Raw genomic sequence first — 13,227 nt, 5'->3', positions numbered from 1 at the left:
GGTTTTTCGAAAGGGCGTCACGCAAACTAGAACACTGAAAAAAACAAACGTCCAGGTGACGCTGTGGCCACATCTTCCAGGAGAGCCGCCAGAGCGGCTTACCACTGGGTGTACTCGCTCGCCGCAGAGGAACTCCAGATGCACCACCGGGGAGGCAGCTGAGACACAGGAGACCCCCGGGAAGGCGGAGAGGGGAGAGAGAAGGGAAGGGAAGGGGAAGAAGAGGAAAAGGAGGGAAGAGGGAAGAGCGAAGAGACGGAAGGGTCGAGGACAGAACAGACGTGCAGGGGCGCAAGCGCGTCGAACAAGGAGAGGCGTAGCAGAGTAAGTAACGAGAAAGGACCAGCAAGCCGAGACAAGGCGAGGCCAGCGCCGACGGCAAGACACGTTGGCCCAGTGAGAGGACACACAGGGGGCAGGAGCACCTGCGAGGAGTCGAGAAGCGGGGAAGAAAGGCCCAGGGAGAGGAAACGGGAAGGAAGAGACGGAAAGCGGCCGCCAAGGAGCAGGCAAGAGAAACGACACAGGCTTGAAAAGAGCCCTGTTGTGTCTGCAGTTGGCCCCCTTTTTTCGAGAAGACGGGTCAGGCAGACCAAGGCAGGAAAATACGAAAGATCTCTAAATTCAGCCCATGGGCGCATGCCCATCCACTTCCAGTATGCAAGAACGGAAACAAGAGAGAAGAGAAAGGTGTAGACGACGTGTCGGGTGACGCAGCACGCCCCGCGCTGTTCGCTTCGCCTGCCTACATGGCCCATTCATCGAGACTCAAAAAGTGGGATTGCGGGAATGACGGGTCCGCTCTTGTTGACACAACTACCTAAACCACGCAGCGAGTCCAGTGGAGAGAACTCGAAGCTCGACGGTTCGTCTCGAAAGACAGATTGGTCGTGCGTTCCGCGATGAAGCCGCAAGGCCGTCGATACAGAAAGAGAGCCGGCTAGAGGCGTCGTCCTGTCGGAGAGAAACGGCAGGACAGGGCTACACACATGCGGACGTGCGGAGGGCACTCAGGTCATGGACCGGCGGCTGAGGCCGAGCAGAAAAACGGCCTAAGCGCCAAAAGCAGTGACAGAAAACTCCAAACGCCGTAGTGAACGAAAGGGCTCGTAGCAAGACGGTCACCGTCACCTCCCCGGCTCGCGAGTTGGGTTGCCCGGGGGGGTGGCTAGGTTGCACAGTTCGAGTGATGGAGTGCCGGCAGGCCGAGAAGAGCGTTTCCAGGCGCATGGATGCATGAGTTAAGACCATGCAAGAGAGCCCTAGAGGGAAATTGTTTTCGGCAAGAAGGAAGGGGAAACTGAGAAAAAACTCCCACTAAAAACAGAGAGCAGACCCGACCTCACACTGGGCGCGCTGTGTGACAAGAACAGAGCCTGGTTGTTGCTCCCGTGCCGCTGGCGGGGAGTGGAAACTTTTCACAGATCCCAGCTTAGATGTCTCCCCGCGTGTAGGAACGAAACCGGCATGTCCGTTCGTGAACGGCAACCAAAACGTAATTTTGTCATTCACTGTTCGTTCGCGGCAAATGCAGCGCAGAGTTCCAACCAATTAGCGGTTGTGTCCAAGTGTGGAAATCCTGCGCTCTCAGAAACCTCGCCGCATGCCTGCCGTCTGCCTTGCATCTGTGCGGTTGGCGATGAGCTGTCCTGACACAACACGGGCACGCCGGCCAGATGCCTCCATGCTCCTCAAGGAGAATACTTCGACAAAGCTCTCCACCAGAAATGGGTTTCTTTGGTGCTACTTGCCATCGTTGCTCCGGTGCGTACCGCCGCCGTTTCCTCCACGAAGCAGCAAGGAACAACCGGCGAGTCCCGCGTGAGAGGACGACCCCCCCCTCCCCCCCCCCCCCCCCCCCCCGCTGACTGCCGTATGTAGTCCCTTACTGGCGTCCACATGGACCATGAACTTCCCAGTTTGTTCACCAAAAAGACCTAGCTGCTTTCGGTACGCGCAGCCGATTGGATTCCACACGACAAGTACGCTATAGTGGACAGGCTCGCCCTACAGCGAGGCATGTAGTCACGACAGAGGATCGTCCAGACGATGCGAAACACGTTCAACAACAGCAAGGCACGATGAACTGAGAACTCCGGAACGAGAAACAGAGCATGCATTCTTTGGGTAGCAGCCCGCGCTCGTGATAGTAAACAGGAGATCTCTCAAGGCGTACCGAACAGTGTCGGATACCGAAACAGGAAATTCCTGCTGGCATGTTCTGTCGTTAGTCCCCGGCCTCTTTTCTGCATCACTACAACGATACATGATCTAGCGGTGATCTCTATGTTCTTGAAGTTGGCTTGGTACGGAGGATGTGGTAACTTCTTTGTACCAAGATCTATTGGGGGAATGGAAGTTGTTGTCTTGAGGAATACTGCGATATCTGTTCTAGTATCACTAATGAAGCTTTTGGTATGACCCCTAGTCAATCTGAGTTAAATAGGACAGGGTTAAACTGTTTAAATACCTTTGTGTTACAGTTCTGTCGCAAACCTTTGAGGCTAACTATTTGCCTCCTGAAGAAGGAACCGATGTACCTATGCATCTACTCAGAGTTCTACTCAGTTGATGGGTCACTATGTAACTGGCGAGCTAACAGTTCCCTTATTGAACAAGTTCGGCGACACAGCGGTTTTATTCCATGTTAATTTAGATGCTTCACCGTGCTTAAGTGTCGGGTTTGCTGTGTTCGTGGCTTAATTTTAACACCGCATCATATGCTAGACAATACTTTTCCAATACAAGATGAAGTGGCGCTACGAGCCGGTTAACTTACGGAGTTATCTAGGTGTGAAGGTTCCATCCACCTTGCGACATTCCATAGCTGCGGTATTGCTTACAGCTAGTGTAGCGCGCCCGCATTAAATGCTGTGATTGGACATAACCCCGCGCGAGGCCAACCTTGTGATCACTTCGTCGTGAACGGAAGACGTTGTAGTGGGCCATGCAGTTGATGCCAAGGCTCTTGTACTGATTATGTTCCTTGCATGTAGCACTCTTCATTGCTTTGAGGTCTTAGTAAATCTGCTCTCATTGTGTTGCATTTCCGGGTCTTCCAGCAGCCTCAATCCAGGACCGCAAAGAAACGAAGACAGCGTTCGTTACGCCTCCCCGTGTCAAGTGACTTTCCCGATCAAGAAGATGTTTCTTCGGCCGTTTTCGGAGCAGAAAGGAGTGACTCGCATCTGTTTCACCAAAACTCTGGAAGATCTCTAGCCAGACAAAACGCCGTTTTTGTATTTTCCAGCGGCGTATGGAACATGACGTAGTGAGATGACAAAACTAACCCGTTGAAGTGTCCGCACCCGCTGGCTGAGAGGCGACATTTTTTCTCGTTCCAAGTTTTGCTCGTTGCCTAGCTCTAGTATCGAGGATGTCTCCGTATGCGGCATTGTCCGTCTATCCTTTTCCCTGGCGACTCTCAGTTGACAAGTATGTTGCCTTACCTTCGTGAAAGACGATCTTTACGCACCTGCGTAAACACCGTATTCCCATGACTACCACCGTCGAGACACCTTCCGCATCAACAGTCAGAGCAGGGCCGATGCCTTGGACCTCAAGAAGGACTTCACTAGCAATGGGGTAGTCAGTCATCTTCACAGCATTGTTTAGGGCCTCCTTCCAAAACTCCAAAACCTTCAATGAGTCTTATTTATTTACGGATTTTGGACAACATCTAGGTAGTTACGTAATCCCACCGGTGGCAACTGAAGGTGCATCAAGTGCTGTAAGGGCAAGAAGTCTAAGTGTCCATATTGACTGTAACGGTCAGCGACCTCGTAGGAACGTCACATAAGAACCGTACGTGCCGACGTGATCTCCGGTATCTATAGGAATAGAATACTTTGCTGTCGGGTGTCTCCTGTGATATATTCGCTCTTGACACATTTATGAGCCCTTACATCACTGTGGGTGCATAGACAGCCACGCACTGGAGTCACCAGTGACGCGATCCAACACAGGTTGCAGTGAAGCGTCAGAACTGAAAATACGAGCCACCAGCTAACGTTTCCCTGGTCGAAGGCAGCGACATTGCTCGTGGAAATCCCTGTATTTCTGTTGAAAAGGAGAAAGTGAAGCTCCAGTGCGGCAACGGTATGGATTAGTGCAGAACCGCGACGCTCCTACCTCCTCAGCCACCTTATATGTCGATAGGAGCAGCTCTTGTTCCTGGACCCCTGTCGGCTTTCTTGTATACGAAGCGCAGTAATGGGGATTTCGTACAAACTGCCTCTGCAATACTCCTTGTTTAGGCTGGCGTGTCCTATGACTGGGGCCTGAAGAGATCATAATTTGCCGATTGGTTTGCTTTTTACAGGAGACGAAACGACAGAAGATTAAAAATGCTGCTGAGGCTCCACGAAAATACTCTCGCATCTACAAACAGATATTCTGGACGAATTACACATTTTGTGGCGTATGGCCTTAGATGTTGATAGGAGATGTTCATGAGAAGGGATGTTTCAACATTGAGTAGCACGGTAAGACGCCATGTGCCCGACGTCGAATCGCATGCCTTCCAACGGTAAGGGGTGGGTCGTACACCCAAACCATAAAACAGTGCGGATAGAATGTGAACTGAGTGGCCACCTAGAGCGCTGATAGGAACCAGAGTGTCTAACGCCAGTAATATGTGGCTGAAGAGAGACTGAAACAAATTACTGAAGCCAGTGGGGAAGGTGAAGGGTTCCCACAAGGAGACAGCATTCCCTTGCAACCAGGCTTCCTCGTCTCTGCGCTTACGCTGAACCCCTAGGGTTCTTCACACTTTAGCGACACAGACGCTCCCAAGTCGCAGAACTCCTGGCCCGCAGCTTGGCGCTGCAGATGCCTGCCTCGGCCTTTCAAACCATCGGAAATAAATGAGGATTCATTTTCTCTACTTTCTCTTCGTTGTCGTGGAGGGGTATTGGGAAAACCGCAATACTCAGTGTCGATGTGTGGGTGACCGCGTCTAGCGTCCGTGTGAAAGCCAACTGAAAACATCCCGTTTCAGAACTTCGAGGACCGTAGCGGTCGTTTGGCGTGCCTTTATCCGCGACAAAACATTAATGGTGTTCTGTCGCTTTCAAGATGTCATTGTCCTTCCACAAGACGAGTCCCCGACAGCGGAAACAATGCACGCGACAGATCTACGGTGTTGCCTTTCCGTCGTTCGTGGCTGTACTTTTTTTTGTCGTCGCCGAATCTGTTCAGATATTCGTCGAAGCCAAAGGGGAACGTCTTGGAACTCTGAAGCCTCTTGGCAAGAATAGGTATAGTTGTGTACAGGAAGACGGCACCGGGCCGAACCCCGGTGTCGGTTCTATTGAACTCAACGCACAGAATCCGAAGCTATTCCTCCTATGCGTGGGTCAGGAAAACGAATTCATGCCTCTAGACGGGGCAACCTCGCAACTGGCGGTTTGCCCGATGTCAGCAACGACCAAAGCTGAATGTGACAGAAACAGTACGCCGCTCAAAAACTTCCTTCCGCGGGCGACGGAGAGGTGGATGGAGAGAACTCTAGTTTTGGATAGTTCGGACAGCAAATTTGTCCTAACAATTCCTCCGAATGGATTCCCTCCAGCGAGGCAACAGTTCAAACTTGGTTGCCGAGCTAAAGGACATTATTGCATGCTTACTGTAACAGTTGATCCTTTCAGCGCTGCCGTGGATGGGCAAAGAGCCAACTGCGCATATTCGCTGCCGGATCCAGTGAGTCTTCAGTTGAGCATGTCAGAAGAGAAAAACTCTATCACGATTCTTTGCGGAAAACAGCATTTCCCTCAGCCATCGACATATAATCTCAATTACTGCGCGGGATCATCTGTGGACCCTGATCAATGTGCTGCCAGCTCCATGACGGAAATCTTCCCCACATTTTCTGCATCGTGGTGGAAGGGGAAGTCAAACTCAGAGCAGGGTGCAGTATTCACGATCCCGAAAGGCCACTTTCCCTCTAGAGCTACACATTTCCTTGTCGGGTGTTCGGAAAAAGTTGATGCAGGGTCTTTTTGCAATGTTAAAGTTAGCGTAGCAGCTGCTACAGTGACGACTACAAGAGCGCCTTCGAATGGTGCCGAGTCATGGCGTACTGACTTCGCCTTTGTTTTGTCTGCATTTGCTCTTCACCTTTCCACGGCATAGAGGTATGCCCTGCTGGCAGCGAAGAGTGCCTCTAGAGAGTCCAGAAACATGAGAGGGCACGGCTGCGTTTGCGGAAAAGCGGCTGTGACTCGCTAGCTCGGGTGAGTCTCTACTTTTTTGAAACGTTAGGTAAAGACCACATTTCTTTGGGAGCAAGCGTTCAGAGTGGCGACGGCCTGCGGCCACATTGTCGAGTGCAAGTGCGCCAGTCGCCAGCCTCCACGCCAGTAGATCTCTGCTTTTGTGTTGGGCACGCCAGCCTGAGGTTTGGGTATTTTACCCAGATGGCGTCGTTGGGAACGCGGGTTTGAAAGAAATGCTACCGGACGCCCTACACATGTTGCGGGCGAAATCAACCGTTGTTTTGTTTTTTCACGTTGTGCCAGCAGAAGCGCAGTACCCGCTTGTGGCAGCTTTGTCCGTTTGTTTTTGCAAGAATTTTTGTGGACGAGCTGCCTTTCGCTCTCCGTGGCCCCAGTAAAGTTGGCAGTCGGGGCACTTCTGAGGGATGCGCCGAACATGTACATTGCTGCCCACGAACTGAAAGTTTCATGGGGAAGAGTGGAAGGCCGTTGTTCCCGACAACGTTGTGTAACATAACGACGTCGTACCAGAGCACTCTCGTGTGCCGTGCCCCTCCGCGTGCTTCTAGATATCAAGATCAGGACATTTTCCGTTAGCATCAAAAGGGGGAAACGCGTTCAACCTTTTCGGGCGTCACCAGGCATCACTCGCTTCGTTCACCAGATGAGGCTTCAAAAGCAGCGCTTGTCGTTCTAAGAAATGTAGGGGTCTCCAGCGGGCGAGCTACTGCTACTTTCCTCAGTGTTCACGTGGCGACTTCTCAGCCTTTTTGCGTTATCACCTAGAGACACGAAGATAATTATTTTCAACGCGTGAAAGACACCACGCGAAGCGACTTCAGGCGCACCGCACAGTCCCCTCAGGACAAACCGCTGTAGAAACTGACACGACGCAGAACGACAGAGTTTGCTTCATAAATTCTGCAGGTTGTTTTTCTCCTCGTGCCGTCCGTTTGCATCTTCGCGCATGTGCACAGATTTTACGAGTGATAGCGCATCACATAAACCAGTTCCCGGTTCACAATTATACGTGTATATTTTCGTCCATAAGACGGTTCAACAACTAGTGCACCAATACTCGACCATGCCTCTACACAGCATCCATGCATATACGGAAGATGCACAGACCTAATGCATAGAAAAATGCATGCCTGTTTTCACTTTTCTTCGGGTAGCAGGTTCCACCGGCGCAACACAGTTTCTAGATCATCAAGAGTGAATTTCTCGCCTGCACGAGACCAGCAAACAGAAATTTTAGTAGAAAGATAAAAGACTGGAGGGGGCAGTTACGCCGTTGCTGCTTGCCTTTCGTCGACGAGCGCTCTGTTTCGGTAGTCCATTATAAAAACCCCTCTTGTGTCATTTGTCACGTGCTTCGTTACCTCTGATCCACGCTGCCGCTCAGCTGTGAGGACCACTGCATGCATATCTGCATATATAGTATTCTACCTCTCGAAAGTTACGTGTTCTAAAGAAATTCCTGAACACTTGCAGCACCCTTCGGTCGGCACGGGGTTTCCGGAATCTTCCCTAGCGAAGAACCGTCCCCGATGTCATATGCTTGCTGCATCTACATAAACATACACCCTCCATGCGCGGTACTCATCGATTCACTCACTGACAAATTCAAAAATATCATCTACATACATGCATTACAACTCTCGGCTGTGGACTAGCGATTTGAGTATTTCTATGATGCCATTCCGATCACCCATCGCATCCTGAGGTCAGCATCATATGCACATGTGCATGCATATATTGATACGTACATATGTGACCCTGTCTAACTCTACTCAACTGTATGTATCCATCCCTCTACCTATATATATATATATATATATATATATATATATATCTTTGGCTCTCCATGACTATCCGTGTAGGAGCTCACCGCCGAGCTCGTCGAGGCCGACAATGGAATGCTCCGTTTTCCCATCCTGGACCAGCACGAGCTGAAAAAACCCACCGAATCGCGTGGAAAACGGAGGCACCATGTGGCAATCCATCTGCACACATGCAAATGCTTGTTTGCGTGACACAGGTTTCTGCATGTGTACACACACACATGCGTGTCATTGTATGTACGAAGATACCTATATACATATATATATATATATATATATATCTAGCAATATATATGTATATTGCCTAGTGAGGCTTGCGCGTGGAAACACGGAAACGTGCATGCACAGAGAGAACCTGTGGTGGAGACACGTGGAACAGATGCGTGCCCGGGCGTATCCCCATCGTCCCTAAAAGGAACAGAAGCGTCAATTATCCTCGCGAGAAAGGCGCCCTCGAGAGACCAGAGGACTGCCCCGCTTCCTTTCGACTTGGTGCTGACAGCGTTCTTTTCCAAGGCCGATGTGCTTGACAAAACGAGAAAAGGCCTCAGGAGACAAACAAACGAACGGGACAACAAAAGGGAAAGAGAGGGACTTTACTCACCGTCGGAAGACACCAGATTTTCAGACCTGCGTCACACATCAACCAAGAGACAGGGACACACAGAGAGGCTACGACATCCCAACCTGTTTCCACATTCAGAAGAACACTTTCCCGACATGCGTGTGGCGCGACCCAGAGAACAGACTCCTTGTTTCCTTGCGGGAAACACGCATGCACTGGTTTGTGCGGCGGTTTTTCTGATAGAAAAAAAGATGCGTTCCCCATCGCTTGTGTGCGTCGGCGACCCACGCATTCGACCCACGCCAGAAGCCGCAACTCGTGGACACGGAGGTGTGAAGCGAGTGCATGCATCAAGAACGCTCGCGGTCAGAGTCTCGCGTCTTCTCTCCCTGGACATTTCTACGGAGGAAAAGAAGCACGAGGGCATATCGGCAGAGAGACGGCAAATCGTCAGTCGTGGAGGAGCTGCGCGGTGCCTGCCACTTGCGGCGGAGAGAAAGTTCAGCCTCCCTCTCTTGCTCGCAAAGGGCGAGGGACGGGTCGGATGGACTCGGTAAGAAGAAAGGAGAGACAAGGTTCTCTACTTCTTTCGGAGAAAGAAACGCGTTTTTCTGAGCTAGAAGCAACTGCCGACTCGGTCTCGAAAAGTTCGCGAGACCGTTCTCCGTGATGGAAACCGCGCGAGGAGTTTGCCTGCACTCCGTCTCTCAGGAAATGGCCTTCCTTCGGTGCAGAACTCACGTTCGCAGAGAAAGGCAGATTTCTCGGCGTTGATTTTCACGCAACGAATGTCGATGTGGCGATGCGCCAAGTCGATCAGGCGAGCGTCCACCAACTCGCAGACGCGGTTCGACGGCCGGAAAAAGTGGGCGATCTGCAAAAGAAAAAAGAGAAGAGAGAACCTGAGTGAACGAGCGCAGACGGGCCCGCTGTCCACTCAACTTCAGACTGAACAACACAGAGAAGAGACGCGCGCCGCCACGCACACTAACCGGGCCGATCTACGGCAACGGAGAGAACCCGTGGACACACACAGGAACTGATTCGGACGCTAAAAAGAAAGAGGCGAAAATGAGAGAGAGAAGAGAAGGACGAGGAAGGAAGTGGGTTTAGCTGAGTGGGACGCCGGCGGGTTGTGACAGCTCTCCGCCCCGAGCTGCGCACAGTGTGACAGGGGAAGGAGAGACACAGAAGAAACGAATCGAGACAGAGGCAGCACAGGTGCACAAAGACATGGGAGAAGAGCACACCGCGATTTTAGGAGATCGGACGACTCGTCTCCTGCGTCCCGTGCTTAAAACCTCTGAGTCCGATTTGAAAGGAAATACAGATCTCCGACAAAGAGGGGTCGACGACACGGCGCCACGAGGGCATCCCATGCTTCACACTGGGCGGGTCTCGCGCGTCTGCCTCTTTCTTGCCCTCTCTTGTGTGCTGCGTGCCTGACCAGTTTGTTGGATTCCTTTGCAGCCTGGAAGAAGTCCTTCTCGCTGTGCAGTTCTTGGAGTTCGCCGTGTCCCTTTTCCTTCATTTTTTCGCGGAGGAGATGCTGCTTCTGGAGCTGTCTCCTGCGCCGGGCTCTCAGTTCCTCGAGGTCTTCGTCGTCCACGTCCCGGTTCGCCGCGCCGCTGGCCTCGGCCGCCGCCGCAGCTTCCAGGGCTGCGTCGAGCCTTGCCTCCTTCTCTTCCAGGGCTCGAAGCACCTGCTCCTCGACACGCCGCTGGATGAGAGCCGCGGAAGACGCCGCCATGGCGAGGAAAGGAAAGTGGGAGAGATAGAGAGGAAAGTGGGAGAAAGTGGGGGAAAGAGACACGGAAAGTGGGCAGAGAGAAAAAAGGGAAGCGGGGAGAGAGAGAAGGAGATGACGGAGGAAAAGAGGAAACAGAGGAGAAAACGAGGAAACAGAAGAGAAAAAGAGAAACCAGAGGAGAGGAAACGGACGAACGGCGAGAGGAAGAGAGATAGGCAAAGGAGGAGCAAAGGGAGGAGAGAAACGCTCACGGGGGAAAAAACCAGGAAATCGCGACGCAGCCAAGAAGTTAGGACACTGTCTGAGGAAGGAAGCAAACACGGGTTGGAGAGGCCTCGAGAAGGAACCGGGATCGGCGAGCCGACGAAAACCGAGAAGACCACGGAGAGGAGCAGCCAGCGCGACGAAGACGGAGAGGAAATGTGAACACGGCACACCCGGGAGAGGACAAAGATGAAGGGGAAGAAAAGCAGAAAGGAGAGAAGGAAAAGAAGGGGAAAGAGGGGAGATCACCCGCAGAAAAGAAGACTGGCGCTGTACGAGCTGCCTGTGAACCGAGAAGAAGAGACTTGGATGACGGCGGGAACCTGAGCCGATTTCGTCGCGCCGCCTTCTCGCCGACACAGAGAGTCATCCGGCGTTTATATCCTTTTCCACACGGACTCCTCAAAACGTAAATTTTTTCCGCAGACCCGCGTCGCCGAGCAGATGCGTACCCGCGTCGAGGGGATGCTCGTTGCTCGAGAAAAGGGAACAGAAGCCGGCCCTCCGGCAGTCGCCTTTCCGATCCTTTTGCGGGAAACTTCCCTGTCTCTCCGTGGCGAAGGAGGAGCGCTAGAGAGCAGCACGAAAGGTTTTACCGATATTTATGCAGAATGACAACGCACCCACGGGTGACCCTCCTCGTCGGCGTTTGTCCTGCAGCCGCTGTCGTCGCCCTCCCTTGTTGCTGCAACAGCGATCTGCGCAAAGTTGCCTTCGCGCGCGAGTTTTGAGGTGAATCGACGGTGTCTTCTGTTGCGAGAGAATCCCGAGAGGGAGGAGCATTCCCCGCAAGACTTTCGCCTTTTTCCCTGCTGTGGAGATCCACCGACAGGCACCTGCTGCTTCAGCCGCCAGTGTCGGGGGGATTCCGGTCTTGCGCCTGGTTCGAAGCCGAATGGCAAAGAGGTGACTCTTGACCGCTGCTCGGACCTTCCGTTTTAGAAACGCCCTTTGAGGAGTGAAGAGGTGAGCTGCGGAGCTCTTCGTCGAAAGAGGGAGAAAACCTCCGGCCCAGTCTCGGAAGCCGCATCTCTGAAGACAAAGTTGCCTGGTCTTCTCGCCCGCCGCGCGAGCTCTCTCTCGCGTGGCGGTTACATCCAGCGCGTTCGCGGGGTCGCCCGCATCTGTGGACATTATGCGCCCAGAGAAAAAACAGAAAAGGCACTTTCTCGCTGTGTGGAACGGGACTTTCTGAACAGCGCTTGCTGTGGCGTCCTGGTTCACCTTCTTTTCTTCTATCTCGTGGGTTTCCCCTTTTTCCACAGAACACCGCCGACCTGCTCGAATCTCGGCTCGGACTCAAAGCATCGACCGACGACCCGGTCTGCATGCGGGGACAAAACACGTTTTCGCGACCGTTTTGCCGTCCGTTTTGGAAGAGAGCGGCACCGTCCGACACCTGGGGTTGCGAGGCTTTCCGCCTCTCCGTGTTTTCAGCTCGCATTCCGGCTTTTCCTGGACCACATGACGCCCGCCAGGACTCAAGTTCGAGGAAAGTGGGGACCGCAGCGTGTTGCGTTTGCGGGGAGCAGACGAGAGAATCACTGAGTCTGTCTGTGTTTTCCGCGGCGAAACAAGCGAAGCTTCCCGAATCTCCCAGAAACTCTCTTTTCCGGCGGCGTTTGGTTGCGCACTTTTGAAGGCGGTGGGCTGCAGAACGCGGACCAAGTCGAGGGCCCCGCGGCTGCGCTTGTGTTTGCGAGAAAAGCGGATTTTTCCCGCAGAGATGCGTCATCCGCCGTGATTGCCCGTGGCTTGAAGAAACCAAAAACTCCAGGTGGCTTCGGCTTTTTCCCGCCTTTGTTTCTCGAGGCGCTGTTTGCTGCTTCCTCTTCGGGGAACTCCGCGTGTCTTGCCGATCTGCGACGGGATTCGTCCCCGTGTCGGTGTCGCATTTTCGACATTTTCGATCGCGACAGGTCTGTGTTTGCCTTAAAAAGGATAAAACGAGCATCCGTCGTTAACGCCGCTGTGCCCCGGAGAAAACGCACGAAAAACACTCTCTAGGCTCAGGTAAGCACGAGACGACTGACCGCGGAGGAAGCCTCTCTCCAGCTGTAAGTACACCGCACGGTGTGCAGAGTGTACGCGTTTCCACTCGATCTGGACGTCGACCGAGGTACTTTCGATTTCGGTTTTCTTGTTTCTCCCTGATGGATAATTCGGCGAGAACACGCCAGAGAGCCGAGCTCTCGCTGCTTCCGGTGATTAACTCGGTTTCTTTTCACCAGGGAGAGAGTTCCATTTGACTGTTTCGGAGTCGGAGGCACACCTGCCTCACCGTCTCACTAGAAACATTTAGATGCACGTGCAAATCATCGCCGGTGGATGTAGGTGGCTATGCACAAATAAACTCGGCTATACGCAAGCATATATATATATATATATATATATATATATGGAATTCCATGTATTGCGCTCTCTATGTGTCTATGTACAGACAGATTCACGGGGATACACTCACATTTCGTTACACATTCAAATACAGAGATAGAGACGTCGACCTTCAAAAAATTGTTTCATTTCCGCGCTTTGCTGTCTTCTTCGTTTTGGCATTGGTTGCTGTTCCCATTTTTCGTCTTCTTTGCC

At 52.5% G+C, this 13,227-nt stretch overlaps 2 protein-coding genes across 2 annotated transcripts; one reads left to right on the top strand and one right to left on the bottom strand.

Annotated features, from left to right (window-relative positions):
- Positions 1–5,076: 5,076 nt before the first annotated feature.
- Positions 5,077–6,132, top strand: NCLIV_060700 (SRS domain-containing protein; the record flags this gene model as incomplete). The annotated part of the gene is made up of 1 exon (XM_003885624.1): positions 5,077–6,132. One exon carries the CDS (start codon positions 5,077–5,079, stop codon positions 6,130–6,132), a length of 1,056 nt encoding a protein of 351 aa, XP_003885673.1.
- Positions 6,133–8,086: 1,954 nt separating this feature from the next.
- Positions 8,087–10,374, bottom strand: NCLIV_060690 (YALI0A00781p, related; the record flags this gene model as incomplete). The annotated part of the gene is made up of 4 exons (XM_003885623.1): positions 8,087–8,167; positions 8,664–8,689; positions 9,366–9,498; positions 10,072–10,374. The coding sequence occupies 4 exons, from the start codon at positions 10,372–10,374 to the stop codon at positions 8,087–8,089; spliced, it is 543 nt and encodes a 180-aa protein (XP_003885672.1).
- Positions 10,375–13,227: the final 2,853 nt, after the last annotated feature.

Source organism: Neospora caninum, chromosome XII (genome assembly GCF_000208865.1).
Source record: "Neospora caninum Liverpool complete genome, chromosome XII".
Taxonomy (NCBI): domain Eukaryota; phylum Apicomplexa; class Conoidasida; order Eucoccidiorida; family Sarcocystidae; genus Neospora; species Neospora caninum.
The sequence above is the reverse complement of the archived record's forward strand: the minus strand, read 5'-3'. Positions and strand labels throughout refer to the sequence as shown.